This window comes from Pholcus phalangioides, unplaced genomic scaffold (genome assembly GCF_987345545.1).
Source record: "Pholcus phalangioides strain wild (caught in Gottingen) unplaced genomic scaffold, Ppha-v1.0 ptg000005l_1, whole genome shotgun sequence".
Lineage (NCBI taxonomy): Eukaryota > Metazoa > Arthropoda > Arachnida > Araneae > Pholcidae > Pholcus > Pholcus phalangioides.
The window spans coordinates 5,454,918-5,475,331 of record NW_028301598.1 but is presented as its reverse complement, the minus strand read 5'-3'; the positions used below and the strand labels follow the sequence as shown (position 1 = coordinate 5,475,331).

Genomic DNA, 20,414 nt, shown 5'->3' with positions numbered 1-20,414 from the left:
GTTAGAGGTTCCGCAAAGGAATATGGACGAGGTGCATGTCTGGGTTTAGTAGTAGTAGTAATAGTAGCGTGCTATGGAAAGAGACGTGTGACAGCACCAGCTTATTGAAGAACCGAATTTTAATAAAAATAATAATAAAGCACCAAAAAAATAAAAGAGATTCATCAAGTACCCCCAGAAAACTTCCCCATGGGGGTCCCCAGATTCAATTCGCTGAATTTTAGTGGGGCCCAACACTGGATATATCCTGGGCTACCGATGTATTGCAAATTTTACAATATTAAACAACAAAAATCAATGAGATACATCCAGGGCATCGAATTATAACCTGTCAACATTTCCACGGAGGCCTGACGTGGAAGCTTGCGGGACACCCCCCTGTGAGGGGCCACGAAAATTTTTCATTTTTATCAATTTTACAACGAATAAAATCCAGGGCCCCACATCCAGTAGCGGGGACGCAATACGTAGATTTTTAGTGTGGCCCCAGACTGGCTTTATCTCGGGCTTCAGCTGTTGCAAATTCTACAACAGAAAAGAATGAGATTCATCCAGGGCCCCCGAAATCAAACCTGCAAACATGGAGCCCCCGACTTGGAAACTTGTCGGTCATCCACCGCTGCGAGTACCATGAAAAATTTTTATTTGTATTCGTTTTACCAACGAATAAAATCCAGGCCCCTCAACCAATTACCCGGGACACCAATTCACATACTTTTAGTGGGGCCCCAGACTGACTTTATCTCAGGCTTCCGCTGTTGCAAATTCTACAACAGAAAAGAATGAGGTTCATCCAGGGCCCCCGGATTGAAACCTGTAAACATGGGGCCCCCGACTTGGAAACTTGTCGGTCATCCACCGCTGCGAGTACCATGAAAAATTTTCATTTGTATTCGTTTTACCAACGAATAAAATCCAGGGCCCCCAACCAATTACCCGAGACACCAATTCGCATACTTTTAGTGGGGCCCCTGACTGACTTTATCTCGGGCTTCCGCCGTTGCAAATTCTACAACAGAAAACAATGAGATCCATCAAGGGCCCCTGGAAATGAAAACTTTTAACTTATACGTGCAATCCCCCGCGGGTACCCCGACCCTGTGTGTTGGGAACACTGCTGTTGTATGTATATTATACATAGGGATACATCTCGGCATGACCCCCCCCCCACACAAGGGCAGGGCCTACAGGGGCCACAACGATTCTTATCACTTTTTGATTTTTCACACTATAAATTAACCACAGAGGGGCCCCTGAAAAGCTGGTTTGGGGGCTCCCATATAAATTCCAGCCTAAGGGCTCTGCTGCAGGATATAGGAGCCTCCCGGTACATGCACATAACATGGTCCCGATGGGTCAAATGGGTCCCGATATATGCAAGAGTTAAATGAAAACTTGACCCCAAAATCGTAACCGACTTCCGTAACACAAAAACGTAACAGATTTCCGTCACCCACTTCCGTAACACAAAAACGTAACAGATTTCCGTCACCCACTTCCGTAACATAAAATCGTCACTAATTTCAGTTGCTTAGAAACAGGCCCTTTTCGAGTTTGTGATTTTAAATTATAGAGTAGATAAATACTCAACTCTACCACCTGATAGCCTAGAACGGTTGCCATTACCAACTTATTACCTTTCAAAAAAGACACATGAAGCAATATCTTTTTTCAATCAGTGACATCGAGTGTTTCTTTTGATTTGCCTAATGCTCCTCAATCAGTTAAATTATGAATCTATTTGATCTTACGCATTGCAACATTACTTTGATTTTTATTTGCATATACTTACCTGAAAATCATGCAAAGTGTATTTCATAAAATTGCACTTCTTGCTGTTGCCAAAAATACTACAAATTATGCGAAAGTTTTGTTTTGAAATTTGATTTTTTTTTTTGTGAAACCCCCTCCCCATTTTGTGTGTGCGTGTAATTGTGTTTTTCTAATATTTCGTTTTTCTGTTTTAGTTTGTTGATGTTGTTTACTAATAAGTAACTGTGTTCCTTATTATTCATTATAAATTTGCAATGTATCATCCAGTATGGGTCTCTAGACCCCTTGGCTGATTTTTTGTTTCATCTTGTGTTTATATAAAAAATTAAAACAATAACAATAAACTGGAATATATGCTATATATACCGCCATCTATACGTCTTTTCAGAACTTGATGTTGAAAAGAAAAAAAATCCAGATCACACACACACACACACGCCTCAGGATGATCAGAGCACGCTACTGTGTTGATCATTCCTGGATTATGGCAGCACGCTTAGGGTTAATATAATACTTATTTATTATTTATTCATATATTTTATTAAATAATAATTTACATAAATGAATAATAAAACAAATATCTCCCAACAATTTCATTTCATTTATAAAAAAATTCAGTTTTTTTTACAAAAGTCCCGAACTAATCCAATTATATATGGCAAAACAACTTCTTTCCCCGGGGTTCGACTGCACATGTTTATAATTTATATTATATTGTTTAATGTTATTTCAGTCAGGTCTCTCATATATTGATCTGTAATTTTTTCATGTACGAAAATAAATTGAAATTGTATACAAATATCCCTACAATTTTTACTTCATTTGCATAAAATTTCCATTTTGTTAACGAAAGCCCTTTTTATTTGTTTCCTTAAGGCAGAGTTTAATGAATGAAGATTTGTACTTTCATTATTACACTTCACTCATAAATCTAAAAATAGATGGAAGATGGCAGCACTATAACAAGCGTTACATGGAAACAAACGTTTCGTTAGGTTCACAACACGTTCACTCTGATTCGAAAATGTACCAATTCATTAGAAGTTCCTCAGAAGAATATGGACGAGTTGCATGTGTGGAAAACCACGTCTCCTCTTGACTTTTAGTTACGGAGACTAGAACCGAGGCCACTCTCATGTCCAGCCCGGTCCGTTCCAAGGCTAGCGATGTCTGTCAATACGTGCCAAGGCTAGCGATGATGGTCAAATGTTGGACTCCACGAAACCACACATGCACCTCGTCCATATTCTTTTGCGGAACTTCTAACGAATTGGTACATGTTGGAATTGTGTGTACGTATAGTGAACCTTCCGTGAAGTTTGTTTCTGTATAATGCCTGTCATGTGTAGTGCTGCCATCTGCAATCAATTTTTTTAAAAGTATGAGTTTTTCCTCAGCTCATAGACAGTGAATTTCAATGAATGAATTGTTGTAATGTTGTAGGCCTGTTGCTCTCTGCGGCGAGACTTTTTAACGGGGAGATCGGCTCGTATTCGCGCCTCGAAGTTGGGAACCGTAGAAAACCAACTTCAGCCGACTACCACTGCTGCGACGGTGGGGTTTGAACCCGGATCCTCCCGATGTGAGTCCGTCACTATGACCACGCGACCACCACAGCTGCAAATGTTGGACTCTTGAAGATATTGGGAAGCTAGTTAAAGAGAGCGATCAGGTGGGGCTTGGAAGCCCCACCGGAAGTCAAAAGCGTCATCTTCCTTCCCCTGATCTTCCAATCCATCCGGCCACACATGGTCGAAGAACGCCAGCAGTCACAACACGTGTTGGCTTGGAGCTATTTACTTGGAGAGTGTGTTGGTAGCATATGAAAAATTGGGCCAGTGTGTAGCCAGCCTATGCCGTTAGTGCTTCATTGCAGCAGGAGAAGACAACCACTAGAAGCAAATATTTGCGAATAACTATTGGACCAGGCTGGACATGAGTGTGGCCCTAGCTTTATTATTTCACCCCCCTAACCAGAAATTTATTTTTTTGGGGTAGGGGTTTCTTTTTACAAGAGTAGCAAGCTGACAGTAGAATAGTCTCAGTTTGTTCTCCTCTCCACTCTGAAATACCAGCTTCACCCCCGTCCCTTACAAAAAGAAATTTCTGGCGACGGCCTCGAGTCACCTGAATGAGTCGATGCGACCAGAACATTTATGAAAGACAAAGAAGACTGTCTTCATATACCACAAACCTCATACTGTACTTCAGGCTACCTGCAGATATCTCACCGAGTCCATAACGCGTCGAGAAAGTCATATAACATCTGTTCTACTAAATCGGGACTGTCTATAAATATAGTGATTCAGAAAAACCTCGAAGTTTTATTACGAGAGCGTGCGATCGGTTTCTCAAAACCGATCCCGAAAGAAAAGTAATTTTTCAGCCCTTATATCGATCGATCCCGATGGTGTTCAGATAACGACAGTTTTATCGACGAGTAGAAAATAAAAAAAAAAAAATAAATAAAGGATTTTTGTTCTTTACTTCTTGGGACAAAATTTCAGATTTCTTGGCACTTTCTTTCATGTGAGTCTCTCTGTGAGTGTTTGGTGGAAGTTCCTGTCATAAGGAGTTAGGAAACAGATAGAAGAGATGTTAGTAAATGACTTTTTCCCACTCTCTCCTTCCCCACAATCGGGAAGAAGTAGTAGTTATTTTCTTCGATTCACGTAAAGAAGCGATTTTTCCCTCATCCCTTTGTTTACTTCCGATGAAGGATTTGCATTTGAAGGTTCGATACGCAGTGTAAACTGACACCGATTCATACAATGCAATCAAATTCGACCACAGTAGTGTTTTCTACTACTACTACTACACCACACATGCACCTCGTCCATATTCCTCTGCGGAACCTCTAACGAATTGGTACATGCAGGAATGTGCGTGTAGTGAAACCTGATGTGAAGTTTGTTTCTGTGTAATGCTTGTTATGTGTAGTGCTGCCATCTTCCACCGGTTTTTTCTAACTATGAGTGAAGTGTAATGATTGAATAATTAATCGTTGTAAGACTGTTGCTCTCTGTGGCGAGACTTTTTAATGGGGAGATCGGCTCGCATTTGCGCCTTGAAGTTGGTGTGTTGTGAAGGGTTAATTTTTTTTTCCCTTCTCCCTGGACGGTTTGGCGTTGTGTTGGCGATGCTATCAAGGCGCCAACGGTCACTTGGCGAAACGCTCACAACAGTGGGCAATATATCGCTCACCTTTTCTTCCTTTCTTTCTTTCTAACCGAGCACAACTCCGGTCTATCACCATCTATGGGCGATTTACTACCTAGTGAGCTGTGCCGGAAGTGTAACTGTGTGCGTACCTAACAGTCTGAGTGCGTATGTAGTGTTGTGTTATTTTTCAGTGCCGCCGTCTATATTTCAGAAGTGAATTGAGTGATGTGTTATGATTGAATTACATTTGTACTGTTTCTAGGTCTGTTGCTCTCCGTGGCGAGACTTTATAAAGAGATCGGCTCGCATTCGTGCCTTGAAGTTGAGAACCACAGAAAACCAACTTCAGCCGACCACCGCTGTGGCGACGGTGGGGTTCGAGCCCGGGACCTCGCGACGCGAGTCCGTCACTATCACCACTCGACCGCCACAGTGGTGATATCGCTCACTGGGGGCCGGGGCGATGGAATGTACTAGTGGGTGATAATAGTTCATTGCGGCTCCCTTGTCTCTCTCAATTCTCAGATATTTACTTCTTCAGCCAGGGCAATCTCCAAGACATTCAGCCGGCAAAATGCCGAGAAAATCCCTTAGTCGGCAGAGGCGTACGCGATAGGTGATGACTAGGATTTTCGGGCGAAAGTTCCCGCCCGTCCGTTCTCGGGAATATTTTACGATCTGCCATTCCCAAAATCCCGAGAATTCGGGAAAAATGCTGTTGCAATACTTGCAATAGAATAAAACTTTTTTTTAAGTCAATGTTGAATAATCATTATTCAAAATGGATTAATTTTCTCCAGCATTGTTTGGAAAAGGAAGATACAGGGAATGGGAGGGGGCTTCCAATTTCCAATTCTGAAAATTATTGCAAAATCCCAATACTGAGAGAACTATACAAAGAACCTGAAGCAACCCCCTCTTTCCTGCGGTGACCACACGTCCTGGTTTTTCCGTTTTTTTTTGGCCGTCCTGACTTTTTAGGAAAGGTGTCTCGGTTCTCCCCGTTTTTTCAGACGAAGCTTACTTGAATTTTTATTCTTTATTGAAGTCAAAGAATGAAATGATTTTTCCACTCATAAATTATATTATGATAATCACAATTATAAATAAGAATATTAATCTCTCACATTTGTCTTGGTGAACGTTTTATTTCGTGGAATTAATTTAAATCCACTGCAATTTTCAGTAATGCTTCATTTGCCCGCCATTTGTTTTTTTACAGAATTTCTCTTATATTTGGCGACTTTGTTTACTTTTGGCGCCATTTTTGGCGATAATTGGCGATCTCCCGTATTTTCCTAGAAAGTACCCTGCGTTTTGCGATTTCTTCGACTAATTTTACTTTTTGCTGTTTCACAATTGTAAGTAGAGACGCCAAAAATGTTAAGAAAACAGCAGAATTCCCAGGGGCCCTGATATAACAACACACTGTCTTTTAAGGAATCATCAAGACTGATAAAGATCAGTACGGGATGAGAATGCGCAGCTCGACAAGGGTCCGAAACAACAACAACCCATTTTTCATTTCCTCCCAACAAGGAATGTGGAGTGACCCTTGTCCCCTTTTTAAATGCCGAAAACACTATTATACAAGTGGGATAATAATTTGTTCTTATGATTGTACTACAAATCTCAAACGAAGCGGGGGGGGGGGGTCTTCAACCTTTTTTGGGTCGCGATCACTACCTGTGTCAAACAATCAATCTTTACGGCAACTTTGACATGAGTATTGCCTGAAATCTGCGTAATTATAATCCTTGGATGAAGTTTTCACAGGATATTTAATTGATCAAGTGCTCGCGAGCACGGAAACAGAAACGAGCACTAAGCACTCTTGATGCTTTCAAGAGCACTGATCATGACTTGTGATTGGGTGGAAAAACAAGTCAACGCCTTTCAGGTGGGGGCTTAATAGTTCAGGGATGAAAATTGGGGACTTGAAGATTCAAAAACGAAATCTCCAGAAATTCCCTAATTAGTATTTTGTGCAAAAAAAAAAAGTATGAAAACTATTTTTTTTTCAAAGGGATGTGTGAAAATTTGATCAGCCTTGTTATCAAAATATTATAGTAGCAATCAGGGCCGTGAAACTATAATTTTTGCCGCCAGGGGTAAAAATGACATTATTTTGCCGCCACTACAACGTTTAAATTCGATAATTCTAGACGGTGTTCTTTGTTCACAACCTGAAACTGTCGCCTCCTAAATTTTGCTACCCGGAGCAGTTGCTCCCTCCGCCCCCTATAGTTCCAGCCCTGGTTGTACAGTGCCACTTGTACACTGGTGTAAGAAATCAAGAGAATTTGCAGACTTGGTCGATTATCTCTAGAACTACTGTACCGATTTTAATGAAATTTGATATGCACATACATTGATACAATACAAAACAAATAACCATTAAATAATTGTAATACACACGCACGATCGTGCGTAACACTCGTTGGAGTCGGAAGGTATGAAACAGCGGTTGCAGAATAAACAAAAAAAAAGGGTTAATAGGGGGGTATGGTCCCCTCTTACAGACATACAGGTCTCACAGCGTGATTTCATACTTGAAATAAGGCAGTTTATCATTTCCTGTGGTAATTGGTCCCACTCGTTCAGCAACGCTGTTTTCATTCCCTGGATGGTTCCCGGAGGGGGGTTGTGAGTTGATATTGCCCTCCCCAGACATGCTCTATAGGGTTAAGGTGTGGAGATCTGGCTGGCCAATCTATCCGGCGAATGTCCTCGCTCTCTAGAAAATCGTCGAGCAGAAGAGCTCTATGTGGCCTCGCGTTATCGTCCATTAAAATGAACTCGGCCAACTGCACCCCTGAAAAGGCGAACATAGGGCTCCAAGACCTCACATCAGTCACAGTACCTCTTTCAAAGACATGGAGAGGTGTGCGGCCATTCAACATGATGCCTGCCCAGACCATTAAACCTCCTCCGCCATAATGGTCCATTTCGCGGACATTGGAGGGTAGGTAGCGGGTCCCTGGTTCCCTCCATATGAACGTCCGGCGAGAATCGGTGCTTAGGCTGAACCGGTACTCATCAGTGAAGAGAACGGTCGCCCATTGATCCATACTCCAATCTCTATGCTCTCTGCACCATGATAAACGGATTCTCCTGTCCGTAGAAGTGAGCGGGACGCAAACAGCAGGTCTTCTTGCAAACAACCCCTCATGAAGTCAATTCTCATGAAGTCTTTTGGAAACAGTCACCCTTGATACACGGGTTCCTGTGGCTGCATACAAGTCACGAGAGAGCTGAGAAGCTGTAGCACTCCTGTTACGCCTCGCTGTAATCGACAAATAGCGATCTTCTCTGGCCGTCGTGGCTCTTGGACGACCTTGCCCAGGCTTTCTCTCGATGGATCCAGTATCCTGGAACTGTTTCCATAAGTTACACACGACGCTGGGCGTTAAATTGAACTCTCTACAAATCTGGACTTGAGATTGGCCTGCTTCTAACCTCCCCACAATTCGCCACCTCATTCCATCATCTAAACGTTGGTGGTTACTCATTTTTACTGTTACAATTTGAAATTAACCAATTGCTGCAAAATAACACCAAGAAATTCGCCGAGGTGTGCTAGCGAACGAAATGCGTCTTAACTTACGCGCGCATATAAAGCTTGTTTCTCTACTGGCTCCGCCTACACACACGTGTACGTTTACGTATTTGACGTATAAGATTTGCATTTTTGTGTAGAAGCAGTGGTTTTACATTCAGTTCAGTTCTTTTCATGAAATTCGATAAAATATGCAAATTCTCTTAATTTATTTCACCAGTGTACGTGTCTCTCTATGGAGCTCGTTTGTATTAATATGTCTGTTATTTGTTTTGAAAAGGATTTAGTTTTCACATACCTATGTATGTGACGAAAGCACTGTAAATTAATAGCGTTATCCCAATATTGACAGGAATGGACGTAGTAGGTCTCCGGCATAGAGATTTAGAATAGTCAAAAGAGGAAAAATAAAAAAAAAGGGTAAAATTTCATTTAATAACTGTAGGAAAATTAGAGAAAATTCTCTCCAAAATAAATTTTAAATTACTCAACTTGGAAAACATTTTAAAGCAATGGAAGGTATTCATATCAATTAACACGTATGCGTTTAAAACCTCATTTTGGATGAAGGTGCAGTTTGTTTGTTATTCTAAACCAGGGCTTGTTTTCTTTATATGACGCTTAGAACCGAAGTTAAGTCCACTTTAGAGTTGCGTTTTTGCATAAAATAATCTGAATGAAAATTTTAAATGCGTTTTATGGGGAATGTTATTTCTGGCATTTTATTTGAGTTTGAAACATGATTTTTAAAAATCTGTTCTCTGTGTATTATAGCAAAATTTTAATATTACATTTTGGCATTTATAGTCAAATGTTATAAACCAAAAGCTAAGTTGTACTAAAATGTATTCGTCTATATATAATTGCAGTGTTTCAAATACAACGATGTGTTAAGTGATATTTCAAAAAAATTCTCACGTACATCACTTGAGTGAAATGACTCTCCTGCCAAAATTTGGGATTCGAATTGGAATCAAAAGATCGTGAAGTTACGTGGTGTATAAATGAAATATTTTAATATTAGAAATTACGGCTAGTCCGATTAATCGATTGATCGGGTTGATCGATCAATTGTTAATCGCAGCTAAAACTTTTAGATGAGTTAATCGATTCGATCAATTCGATTAAATTTCGATTAAAATGTTTATTAAAAATTTTTGAATTAACTTGAGTTTTATTTGATAAAACCGATTAGTTCACTTATCCAAATATATAACATTTTGGATAAGCGAACATATTTAAAAATATTTGACTCAATATTTTGATCAAATTCGATTCAACGAAAACGGATGATTTCTGTTTCAAATTGATTTGTTGGGAGTTTTGGAAGACAAGACAAAATTTATTGTCTCCACTATGAACAGTAGTTTCTAGTATTCTTGGTAGCATCAGTTCATCTAACAATTATCCTGCGAGAGGAATGTCTTGGAAAAACAAGCAACCCAGTATTATCAAAAGTAGTTTCGAAATCAGTGAATAATAACTAAAAACAAACGATTTAAAAAAAGAACAGACAAGATCCAAGTGAAGAAATGTCAAGTTTTTGCGATTATGTTCGGCATATATATATATATGATACTTTGGAGCGTGTATATATACATATATACACGCTCCAAAGTTGAAATATTCTATGTTGAAAGGCTCCCCGTACATGTACGGCGGCAGCAATCAACTCATGAATGACATAGGCCACATGCTTATAGAAATGTCCTCTCCACCTGTTAATACTAGATTCATTGAAAGACTGGTTAATTGTGGAGATATGAAGATTACAAGGAAGAAAATTCAAGAAGATAAAAATTTTGATCGTCAGAGGCGGGCGGGGAGCCGGGGTGGGAGGGCACGCATCAATTTCTTCAATGTGTTCATGGCGATTGTGACTAGCATGACACCTATTTCCCACGCGCTTATGTTTTGAATTTGCAATACATGAATTTCCCAATTTCAAATGCGATAATAAAAATACGCAATGGTGAACAGGTGTTCTTGTTTTCAATCGAAAGTCACAAAAAGGGTGACATTTCATGTCACAACCCATTCTTTGACGAAAACCGCTCAAGTCTACTTCAAGTGAAGATCGTTCGATCCGTAATCGTTTCCTTTCAGGTTTGGAGTCCATCCCGAAACGACCGAAATTTCGCACATAAGTTGCCACACGTTAGGAACACAAAATATTTTATTTTGCAAATACTCATACTTTGGAATTTACAACGAACAAACTTTACTTGTTTGCATTGTAAATATTTCATGCAGAAAAGCTGGTTTACTTCAACATGTTTCTTTTCGTACCTGCTCTTTTAAGAAGCATGATGTCCTCTCCCGTGAGTTCGTCAGACCTGTATGGATCATCCACCGCATTGGTCGGAAACATAAACGACTTCGGGATCGGGCTGAGCAGAAATCTGAACCAGGCCGGGAACCTATTCATATCTCCGTTCAGCATATACACAGCGATCGTTATGGCATACATGGGTGCGAAGCAGAGAACGGCCATCGAAATCGAATACGCCCTGCAGTTGGGACAAAACGGCCTAATGGGTTATGACTTGCAACAGCGTTTCAAGGCCCTTTTTGGAGACTTTCGGGATAATGCGAGAAACAGTTACAGCTTGGAGACGGCGAACGGACTGTTTTTGCAAGAAGGGTTTCCCGTGAAGGAAAAGTACATTAACGCCGTAAAAGCTTTCAATCAAGCGATAGTAAAGCAGTTGAATTTCAACAATGGTCAAGCAGCAAAGAGGGAAATAAATGGATGGGTAGCAAAAAGTACTCACGGCAAAATAACACAGATGCTTTCCGAACCGCCACGGGCTTCAACGAAACTCATGCTTCTTAATGCCATATATTTCAAGGGAACTTGGAAGAAGAGATTCAACAAGTTCAGCACGCGCGATGCCACTTTCTACAAGAGAGGCGGTGTAACAAAACAGGTGAGTAATTTGTCACTGTAAACGTGTATCGATGAACACCAATCCTAAAATGTCTCATCACAGCTAATCTCATTTAAGATCTGGGGGGAATGCCGTGGAATTTTTTACTCTTCTGTCCCACCTGGACACGGAAAGGCATACTACTCTCTGGTTTTAATACTTCTTACAATGTGGGTACCACGCTCGTGGTCCGTTTTTGTAGCGAAATTATTTTACGTTATACCTCAAAAGGTCTCATGTCAATAGAAGCCACTGGTTTCGTCTTATAGGTATATTGAGGACAAATCAAATACTACCACTCTTATTTAAATACTTCTTCCGGTTCGGGCGAGCGAGAAGGGAGGCTACTAATATCTCTCACTTCAGTGCTAGTCAGTGCCGTCTTAAGAGCATCATGGGACCCCCCCCCCCCGAGCCAAGTGATTTTTCTGAGGCCCTATCTGATAAATTCTCAAAAAATTCAACAACTTCTCATTTTTCTGAGGCCCCCTCTTATCATGCGTTAAGACGGAACTGGCCATAATGCGTGAAATAAGGAATGCGAGGTCGTGTCTCCAGTGGTGTATATTCACAACTAGCCATAATACCCCGCGCTGCAGGGGTTTTCTTCAATGAGGTTTTTTGGTGTCTCCCTCTTTCTTTGAGGGACATACAAACCGTGTGCATGTTAACTAATATGGTGCCTTCCTGCGCGACTCATGAAAGAAACAAATCTATATTTAAGAAAACGCAGAAAGGAATATACAGGGTGTTTCTAAAATAACCATCCGCCACGTGCTTCAACGAAACTCATGCTTCTTAATGAATTTTAAAAAATTTAAAAAAATCTAATTAAAAAACCCAGCTCTGACGATACTCGTGGCAAATGTAACAAAGGTGTTCTGGAGTTATGGAGAATACTATACAATACAATACAAATACAACGCCACAACAGGCAGATTGCCCAACGAGATGGCTGACTTAAGAACATCATGGATCCCCGAGCCCTACCTACTACTGCTACACCACACATGCACCCAGCCCACACCCCCCCCCCCCCGCGGAACCCCCAACGAATCGGTACATGCGGGAATGTGCGTGTACATGTAGTGAAACCTGACGTGAAGTTTTTTTTGTTTCTCTGTAATGCTTGTTATGTGTAGTGCTGCCATCTGCCACCAGTTTTTCTAACTATGAGTGAAGTGTTATGATTGAATGATTTATCGTTGTAGGACTGTTGCTCTCTGTGGCGAAACTTTTTAACGGGGAGATCGGCTCGCATTTGCGAATCGAAGTTGGGAACCACAGGAAACCAACTTCAGCCGACCACCACTGTGGGGTTCGAACCCGGATCCTCGCATCGCGAGTCCGTCACTATAACCACTCGACCACCACAGCGGCAAATACAATAACCTTTCTCATCTTTCTTCTTTCTTCTTGGAGTTTTCTAAATCTTTCTTCAAGCAAAATAGGAATCAATAGAGAACAGTAAAAAAGAAGTAAGCAAATATTTTACAATAGATTCAAAAAACCGCACCAATACACCTACTGAAAAATGATATTTTTAACTAAACTTTGACATACTTAATGCCTTTACATCACTTGAACTGAATTAATTATCTATCAAAAACCTTAAGACGTTGAAGATAAATAGACTCGGTCTACTATGGTTGTGAACCCCTCATACATATATTATACGGCCGGACCCACTTATTAACCCACTGTCTTCCCGGAAAAAAAAGAGGAACATTTTCAGCTGTAGCTAAGCCTAGTAAAAAGGTAAATTCTCAGAAACGAAGATTTAGATAATAATACAAATAAATACTCGGAAATTCTTGTTTGAGAATTCGTTACTTTCAGTCGCACTTTGCTGAAATCGGCGATCATTATAAGCAATCAAAATAACACGAATAAGCAATTCGGGGGGGGGGGTTCCGCGGGGGGGGGGGGTGCATGTGTGGTGAAGCAGTAGTAGGTAGGGCCTCCAAAAAATGGGGGATGCATGATGTTCTTATGTCAGCCATCTCGTTGGTCAATTTGCCTGTTGTGGCGTTGTATTTGTATTCTTTGTATTGTATTCAATACGAAATTCACGGTTCATGGATAAAAATTCGTTGCATGTGAAAATTCGTAACATCCGTGTTCGTTATAAACGGGTTCAACTGTATCAGCACTCTTGCCCGGTTTGCAACAGGGTTCGAGAGTCACGGCGAAGACCAGATGACTTTTATTTCCGAGTTCACCTTGCATAGAAATATCCAAAGAAATGTGCAATTCCTTTGGATTTCAGTTAGCAGTACTATTGCTATGCATAGAGTAGGATCAGTGTATTGATTGATTGATTAAGTTGACTGATTCAATATAAGGTTCATGACCTTCTTTTGAGACTGTGTTATAAGTACATCCACACCCAATTCCCGATATTGCGTTTTATATACGGGTACATTCATAAACTAATATACATTTTCTAAATTCGTTAGTAGGTGCGCTGCACGAGTTACGGATTTACTGCTTTATATTTCAGGTAAAAATGATGACAAAGACTAACGACAGGTTCATGTTCCACGAAGATAAAAAAACCGGATACAAGTACATAGAGCTTCCTTACAAAGGTGACGATATCGTCATGGTCCTCGCCCTACCACCACGTAGTGCCAAGGACTTTCTATACGCGCCAATGAAGTCGGTCGACATGTACAACGTCTTTGCCAAGCTTAAAAGCGTGCATGTGAAAACCCTCGTTATACCGAAATTCAAAATCAAATTTGCAGAGGAATTGAAAGACTCACTGAAAGCTCTCGGTATACGGGACCTATTCAGCGGCTCATCTGACCTCACTGGAATCAGCGACTACGGCAACCTGTTCGTGTCAACCGTCCTACATAAAGCCATCATCGACGTCAACGAGGAAGGAAGTGAAGCTGCTGCAGCGACAGGGGTTCAAATAATGCCAGTTTCTGCAATACAGCATCTTTTCTCGGTTGATTTCGTGGCTGACCATCCATTCTTGTTTTACATCGTCGATAAGAGGAATGGATTAGTCCTGTTCTTTGGTAGAGTAAATGACCCATAGATTCAGGGGAAAATCGAATAAAGTCTATATTCCTAATTCTCTTCCGTCGTTCTCTTTTAGTATCTCAAATCCAATCTCGATTAGAATCGTATACAAAGTATACAGTCGACGCTCGTTGTAACGACCCTCCGTTATAGCGACAATTCTATTACACCGACTGTTAGAATAAATCCCAAATGTTTACATAGAACGGTCATCATTCGTGTTTTACTTTCGATATAATTACCCTGCCAATATAACGTCCATTTTAGACGGGACGAAGGGGATCGTTATATCGAGTGCCGATTTCACTACTCATTTTTGGACGACCCGGATCACCAGATTGATTTGATAAGCTGTCGTGGGTCATTTGAAGGTTTTGTGATGGAACTCGTGTGGTAATGAAATGATATCGTTTCAATTTTTCAAGCATATTTAATTGTAAATAGTGTAGTATAAGTTTAAAAATAAAACCCATAATTTTCTGTGGACTCCACTGCTGGACTTAACATTCACAGCCCACTGGTGGCAGTGGGCTGTGAATGTTAATATCAACGTCAGAAAATGCCAGTCAAAACAGGTTAATTGGGGGAAAAAGGACAAAAACATTTTCAGAAGTTACAGTCGACACTTGATATAACGACCCCTTACGTTTCGTCGAAAACGGACGTTATATTGGGAGCATTATTGTAACGCAAGTAAAACATATATGATAACCGTTCTATGAAAACATCCGGGACTCATCCTATCGGTCGTTCTAATGCAATGGTCGCTATTATGTGAGGCAGTTATCACGAGTGTCGACTGTGTTTCATTCCTTTAAGAATTCCGGTCCGTCTGAAACTTCTCTTTTTATAGTCAATTAATTATTATATTAGATGCATAGAGTTGCCAGCAATTATAGTTCTCCAAACTATGAGAATGAACCTGGATCAACATCAGCTATAAAAGATGGACTCCACACGAAGCTTGTTATGTCACTGAAGAAGGTCTTCTCACTTACAGCCATTGGATATACTACAAAAAAGGGGTAAACTTGGTGGTCGCGTCGGCCTGCTATATTCAATGGCTATAAGTGAGCTGGTCTTCTTCGCAACGTCAAGAGCTTGGTGCGGAGTCCTTCTTATGCAGGTGGTGTTGCCTGAATATGCCACATCACGTGAAATTGGAAGATTCCATTCTTTTTATATCTGTAAGACCATGTTAAGAACGAATTTCTCGCAGGAAATCATTTGAGTTTGGCATCTTCATAGATAATTCTCGTCTTTGGAAACCTTGCTATGAAAGAACTTTCTCAAGGAAACAGTTATTTTCCGGATATTATGCTGAGGTGAGCTCGGAAAGAAAAGTCATCACGTCTCCGCCGGGACTCGAACCCAGGCCCTCTTGCATACCAGGCAGGCATGCTACCTTGGTAGCATGACTGTTTCCTTGATATCTCCGGCTGAGAAAAAAGCCATCTATATCTCTCTAAAGAACTTTCTACTCCCGCTGCAAATCTTCATCATATTAGAAAATTGCCTTAATTTTCTCAGCAGCATTCACGTCATATCTCGCCTTGCTAAAAGCGTCTCATTTTAAGGCGCGGTAGCTTAGACCAATAAGACAGTACGGAAGGATGTTTAGAGATGTCACGAATTCGATATGGATGTCTCAATTCGCGACATCTCCACAATACGCAATGCGTAACAATACGCAATCTACGAATATCAGCAGTGCACCACAATAAGCAATACAGCACAACACGCATTGGTGCCAGAATACGCAACACAGCACAATACGCAATACGCACTGCATTATAATACAGAGGAGCACGCGACATCTCTCGCTTCGTCCTTGTCAGAAACTTTCCTGGTACAACAGAAATGGCGAATATGGCCAGAGAAAAAATGTTGCATCCGCAGGGAGTCCCACACCGAGGCGTTGGTTACCTCACGATCCTCTCGGTAATTATGCAAAAAAGCCACCGTTCGGAATCGGCACTAAATTGTAGGTCCCGGTTATAATTAGCCCTCTTGCACAGAAAATGGTGTGACAAAAATGATTAAATGGCTTTTATTTGCTAAAATAAAAAGTTAAGTTATTTTGTAAAACTGATTTCTCGAAGGGGAAAATTTTTTTCCTATAACCCCCTTTACTTTCTAAAAGCTGAAAATTGAAAGAAAGCGTACTTTATTGCAAAGATATGTCACTTTAAAGGGACTACCACTACCACTTGTAAAGGGATGAAGTATCGTATAACCACCGCAATACGCCATAACCACTGTATTACAATAAGCAATACAGCACGCGATGCACTACAACCAGCAATGCACCACTATTTGCAGTGCGACACAATAAGCATACAATAAGCAATACAGGTCACTAAACAATGCATCCCTATTTCCAGTGCGGCACAATATGCAACGCATCGCAGTAAGCAATAAATCAATAAGCAATGCACCACTATTTGCAGTGCGGCACAATAAGCATACAGCACCCGATGCAGTACAATATGCAACGTATCGCAGTAAGCAATAAATCAATAAGCAATGCACCACAATGTACAATAAGCAATGCACCACAATGTACAATAAGCACTGCATTAAAATAAAAAATACAGCACTGCATTAAAATAAAAAATACAGCACTGCATTAAAATAAAAAATACAGCACTGCATTAAAATAAAAAATACAGCACTGCATTAAAATAAAAAATACAGCACTGCATTAAAATAAAAAATACAGCACTGCATTAAAATAAAGAATACAGCACGCGGTGCACTACAATACGCAATGCACAACTACTTTCAATGCACCGCAATGAGCAATACAGCTCAATACGCAATGAACCACCATTGGTAATACAGCAAATACATATATACACACACACACACACACATACATATAGGGCACCACAATAAGCAACACAGCGCCCGATGCAGTATAATATGCAACGCATCGCAGTGAGCAATACCATAAGCAATGCACCACAATGCACAATAAGCACTGCATTAAAATAAGAAAATACAGCACAATACAATAAGCAATAAGTAGTTTAATTAGCAATACGGCAAGCGATGGAAATACAATCCGCGATGAATAAAAATACGCATTGCATTGCACCTAAAAATCAGAAATACACCACAATAAGCAGTACAACTCAATACGCAATGAAAAGCAAGATAACAATGAGATTCATCAACGAGATGAGAATCTCTAAATCAAACCTGTCGACTTCTCCACGAAGGTATCTATTCAAAGCCCAGCCCCGGGTACCCCAGACCCTGTGTATTTGGAGCACTGGTGATATACTGTATCTCTGTACACACGCAACACTTGGTCCCGATTGGTTAAATTAACACTTCCCGATATGTTCAGGAGTTAAATGAAAACTTGACCCAACCGATTTTCCTAATAGAAAAACGCCACTTTCCGTGCATAGAAACGGACCCTTCTCCTGTTTTATATTATAGAATATTCTACATAGATAAAAATTTCGCACGTATCGATTTGATTATCGATAATTTCGACTATGCCTGAAAAAGATTAGTAATTTATGCGGAACAGTATCCAGAGAAAAAAAGAAATGTCACTAGAGTATAGGGTGTCTCCCACTCGGTATTTCCTGCCCGCCCGCCCGCACGTTCTCGGGATTTTTTTTAACGATTTCCCGTTCCCGAATTCCGAGATAAATTCCCGAAAATTCAGGAAAAATGCTGTTGCAACATACTTAACATACGACATTCAAAAATGGAATATCAAATGTTTTCAAAAAAATCAGTAGGGAATATTCAATGGGAAATTAAATAATTTTCTCTAGCATTGCTTGGAAAAGAAATGCAAGAAAGAAAGATACACGGGAGGGGCTTCCAGTTTCGAATTCTAAAACATACGTTTGTGCCCACTATAAAATCCAAATACTGTGAGAGAACTTATACAAAGATCCTGTAAGATCCAGTAAGTAAGAAGCAAAGAACGGTCCTCTCCCATTTTGTGACCTGGTTTTGGGAACACCACGGGGATGGGCACGAGATATTGGTACGTACTCTCCTAGAAAGCAGGTTACAATCACTAACTTTAGTGATTTATTCGATTAATTTTACTTTTCCGTCAGCAACGTAATGACGGGATATTTTGCAATTATCCGAGGATGATGTCACACTCCGATATCCATATAAAGGATTTTAACAGCTGGCTGATGCGAAGATATATTTTGGTAAGAGATAAAATTCAACTGTCCCTGCGGGGAATGAAAGGACGTGGGTTCGATTCCCCGCAGGGGAAGTTGAATTTTCTCTCTTTCCTAAATATATCAACGCATCAGCCAGCTGTTAAGAGTGGAGTGAAACTTGTTGGATTTTTTTTTCCGAAAACACCATTATACGAGACGTTTAAGGTGCTGTGTGTCTTTGAGGGGATATAGTGGAGAGAGAGCTACACTTTTTAAGGGGGTTAGTGGTTAATGGTCTTTAATGACCACAAATCAACTCTGCCAAAAATTTTTTATCATGATTTGTGATTGCGTGGACGAACAAGTCAACTCCTTTGAGGTGGGGCCGAATAGTCCAGAGAGGAAAATTGGGGACTTGGAGATTCAAAAACGAAATCTGCAGAAATTTTCTAGTTTTGTTATTATTATCGAATAATTATTTTTATCAAAGTAGTGTGTAAAAACTTGCTTAGTTATGAAATTATTATAGTGGCGAGCAGGGCCGTAATTATGATTTTTGTTTTGATTATTTTCTCAATCAAAGGGGGGAAAAAAAGTTACATGTTAAAAATATATACATTCTATATCACCGGAGCACCATTGGTCCTAGATTAACAATTCACCTTACAAAACTCGGGCAACACCATTAACAACCCGCGAGCAGGAATTTGGTGCTCCCGATTACCACTTTTCAATCTATTTGTTTCTCTCGGGAACATTTCACTCTGTTCCTAAGTACCTTTGCACTGCCAAGTCCATTATACCAGAAAGAAGGGTTCTTGTTCTTTGGTTTTTAATCAGTGCCGTAATTGGAATGTTAGTGCTTGTGAAGTTCTGGATTTCTGTATCCAAGAGGCCCCATGTCTCAAAGGGAAATTTTACAGGATAGTCATTTTGAAGATTTTTTTTTTAGTACATTATGTCTCTCAATGGAGCTCGTTTGGTTCAATATATGTTATTTATTTAAAAAAAGATTAGTGTAATGTGACGAAATTTCTGCAAATTAATAGCGTTATCCCAATATTGATAAAAATGGACGTACCTCCTGTATACGGTTTTTTAGAATATTCTGAATAAGATAAATTTAAAAAGTTAAATGCCTTATTTGATAACCGTAGAAAAATTTAAGAAAGTTCTAACTTAAAAAAAAAACCCGTTTTAAATCAATAGAAGTTGATTAGGGGAATCAGACTACGTTTTAAAACCTCATTTTGGAAGAAAATATATGGGGTTTTTTTCCTTTTTTATGAAAGCCCCATTTTTCGTGATTCGGAACCAGGCCTTGTTTTGTTTAGTAAAGCTTAGAACCTAAGTCCACTTTAGAGTTTTGTTTTTACATCAAGTAATCTGTGAATGAAAACTTTAAAGGCATTTAACGAAGAACGTTCTTTTCTGGCATTTTACTTGAGCTTGAAACATTATTTCTAAAAATGAATTGACTGTATAATTGCAAAATTTAATATCATATTTTGCAATTTATTTTAAGAGTAATAAACCAATATGTGTAAGGTGCAATAAGTGCATATGTCTAATTGCAGTGTTTTATATGCACGATATGCTAAGTGATATTTTATAAAATTCTTACGTACATCATTTGAGTGAAATGATACTTTTGCCAGAATTTGGGATTCGAGCCGGAGTGAAAACGTCGTGTAGTTGAGGTTATGTGGTGCATAAATGAAATATTTTAAAATTAAAAAGGATAAGGAATGATTCAGAACAAACTTAAACGTTGTGTGAATGAGAAAATATCATAAATTAGAATCG

At 39.9% G+C, this 20,414-nt stretch overlaps 1 protein-coding gene across 1 annotated transcript; it reads left to right on the top strand.

Moving 5' to 3' along the window:
• The first annotated feature begins 10,540 nt into the window (after positions 1-10,540).
• On the top strand, positions 10,541-14,506 carry LOC149085781 (intracellular coagulation inhibitor 2-like). Its single transcript, XM_089232379.1, has 2 exons — positions 10,541-11,424; positions 13,928-14,506. The coding sequence occupies exons 1-2, from the start codon at positions 10,768-10,770 to the stop codon at positions 14,474-14,476; spliced, it is 1,206 nt and encodes a 401-aa protein (XP_089088505.1). The 5' UTR covers positions 10,541-10,767; the 3' UTR covers positions 14,477-14,506.
• Positions 14,507-20,414: the final 5,908 nt, after the last annotated feature.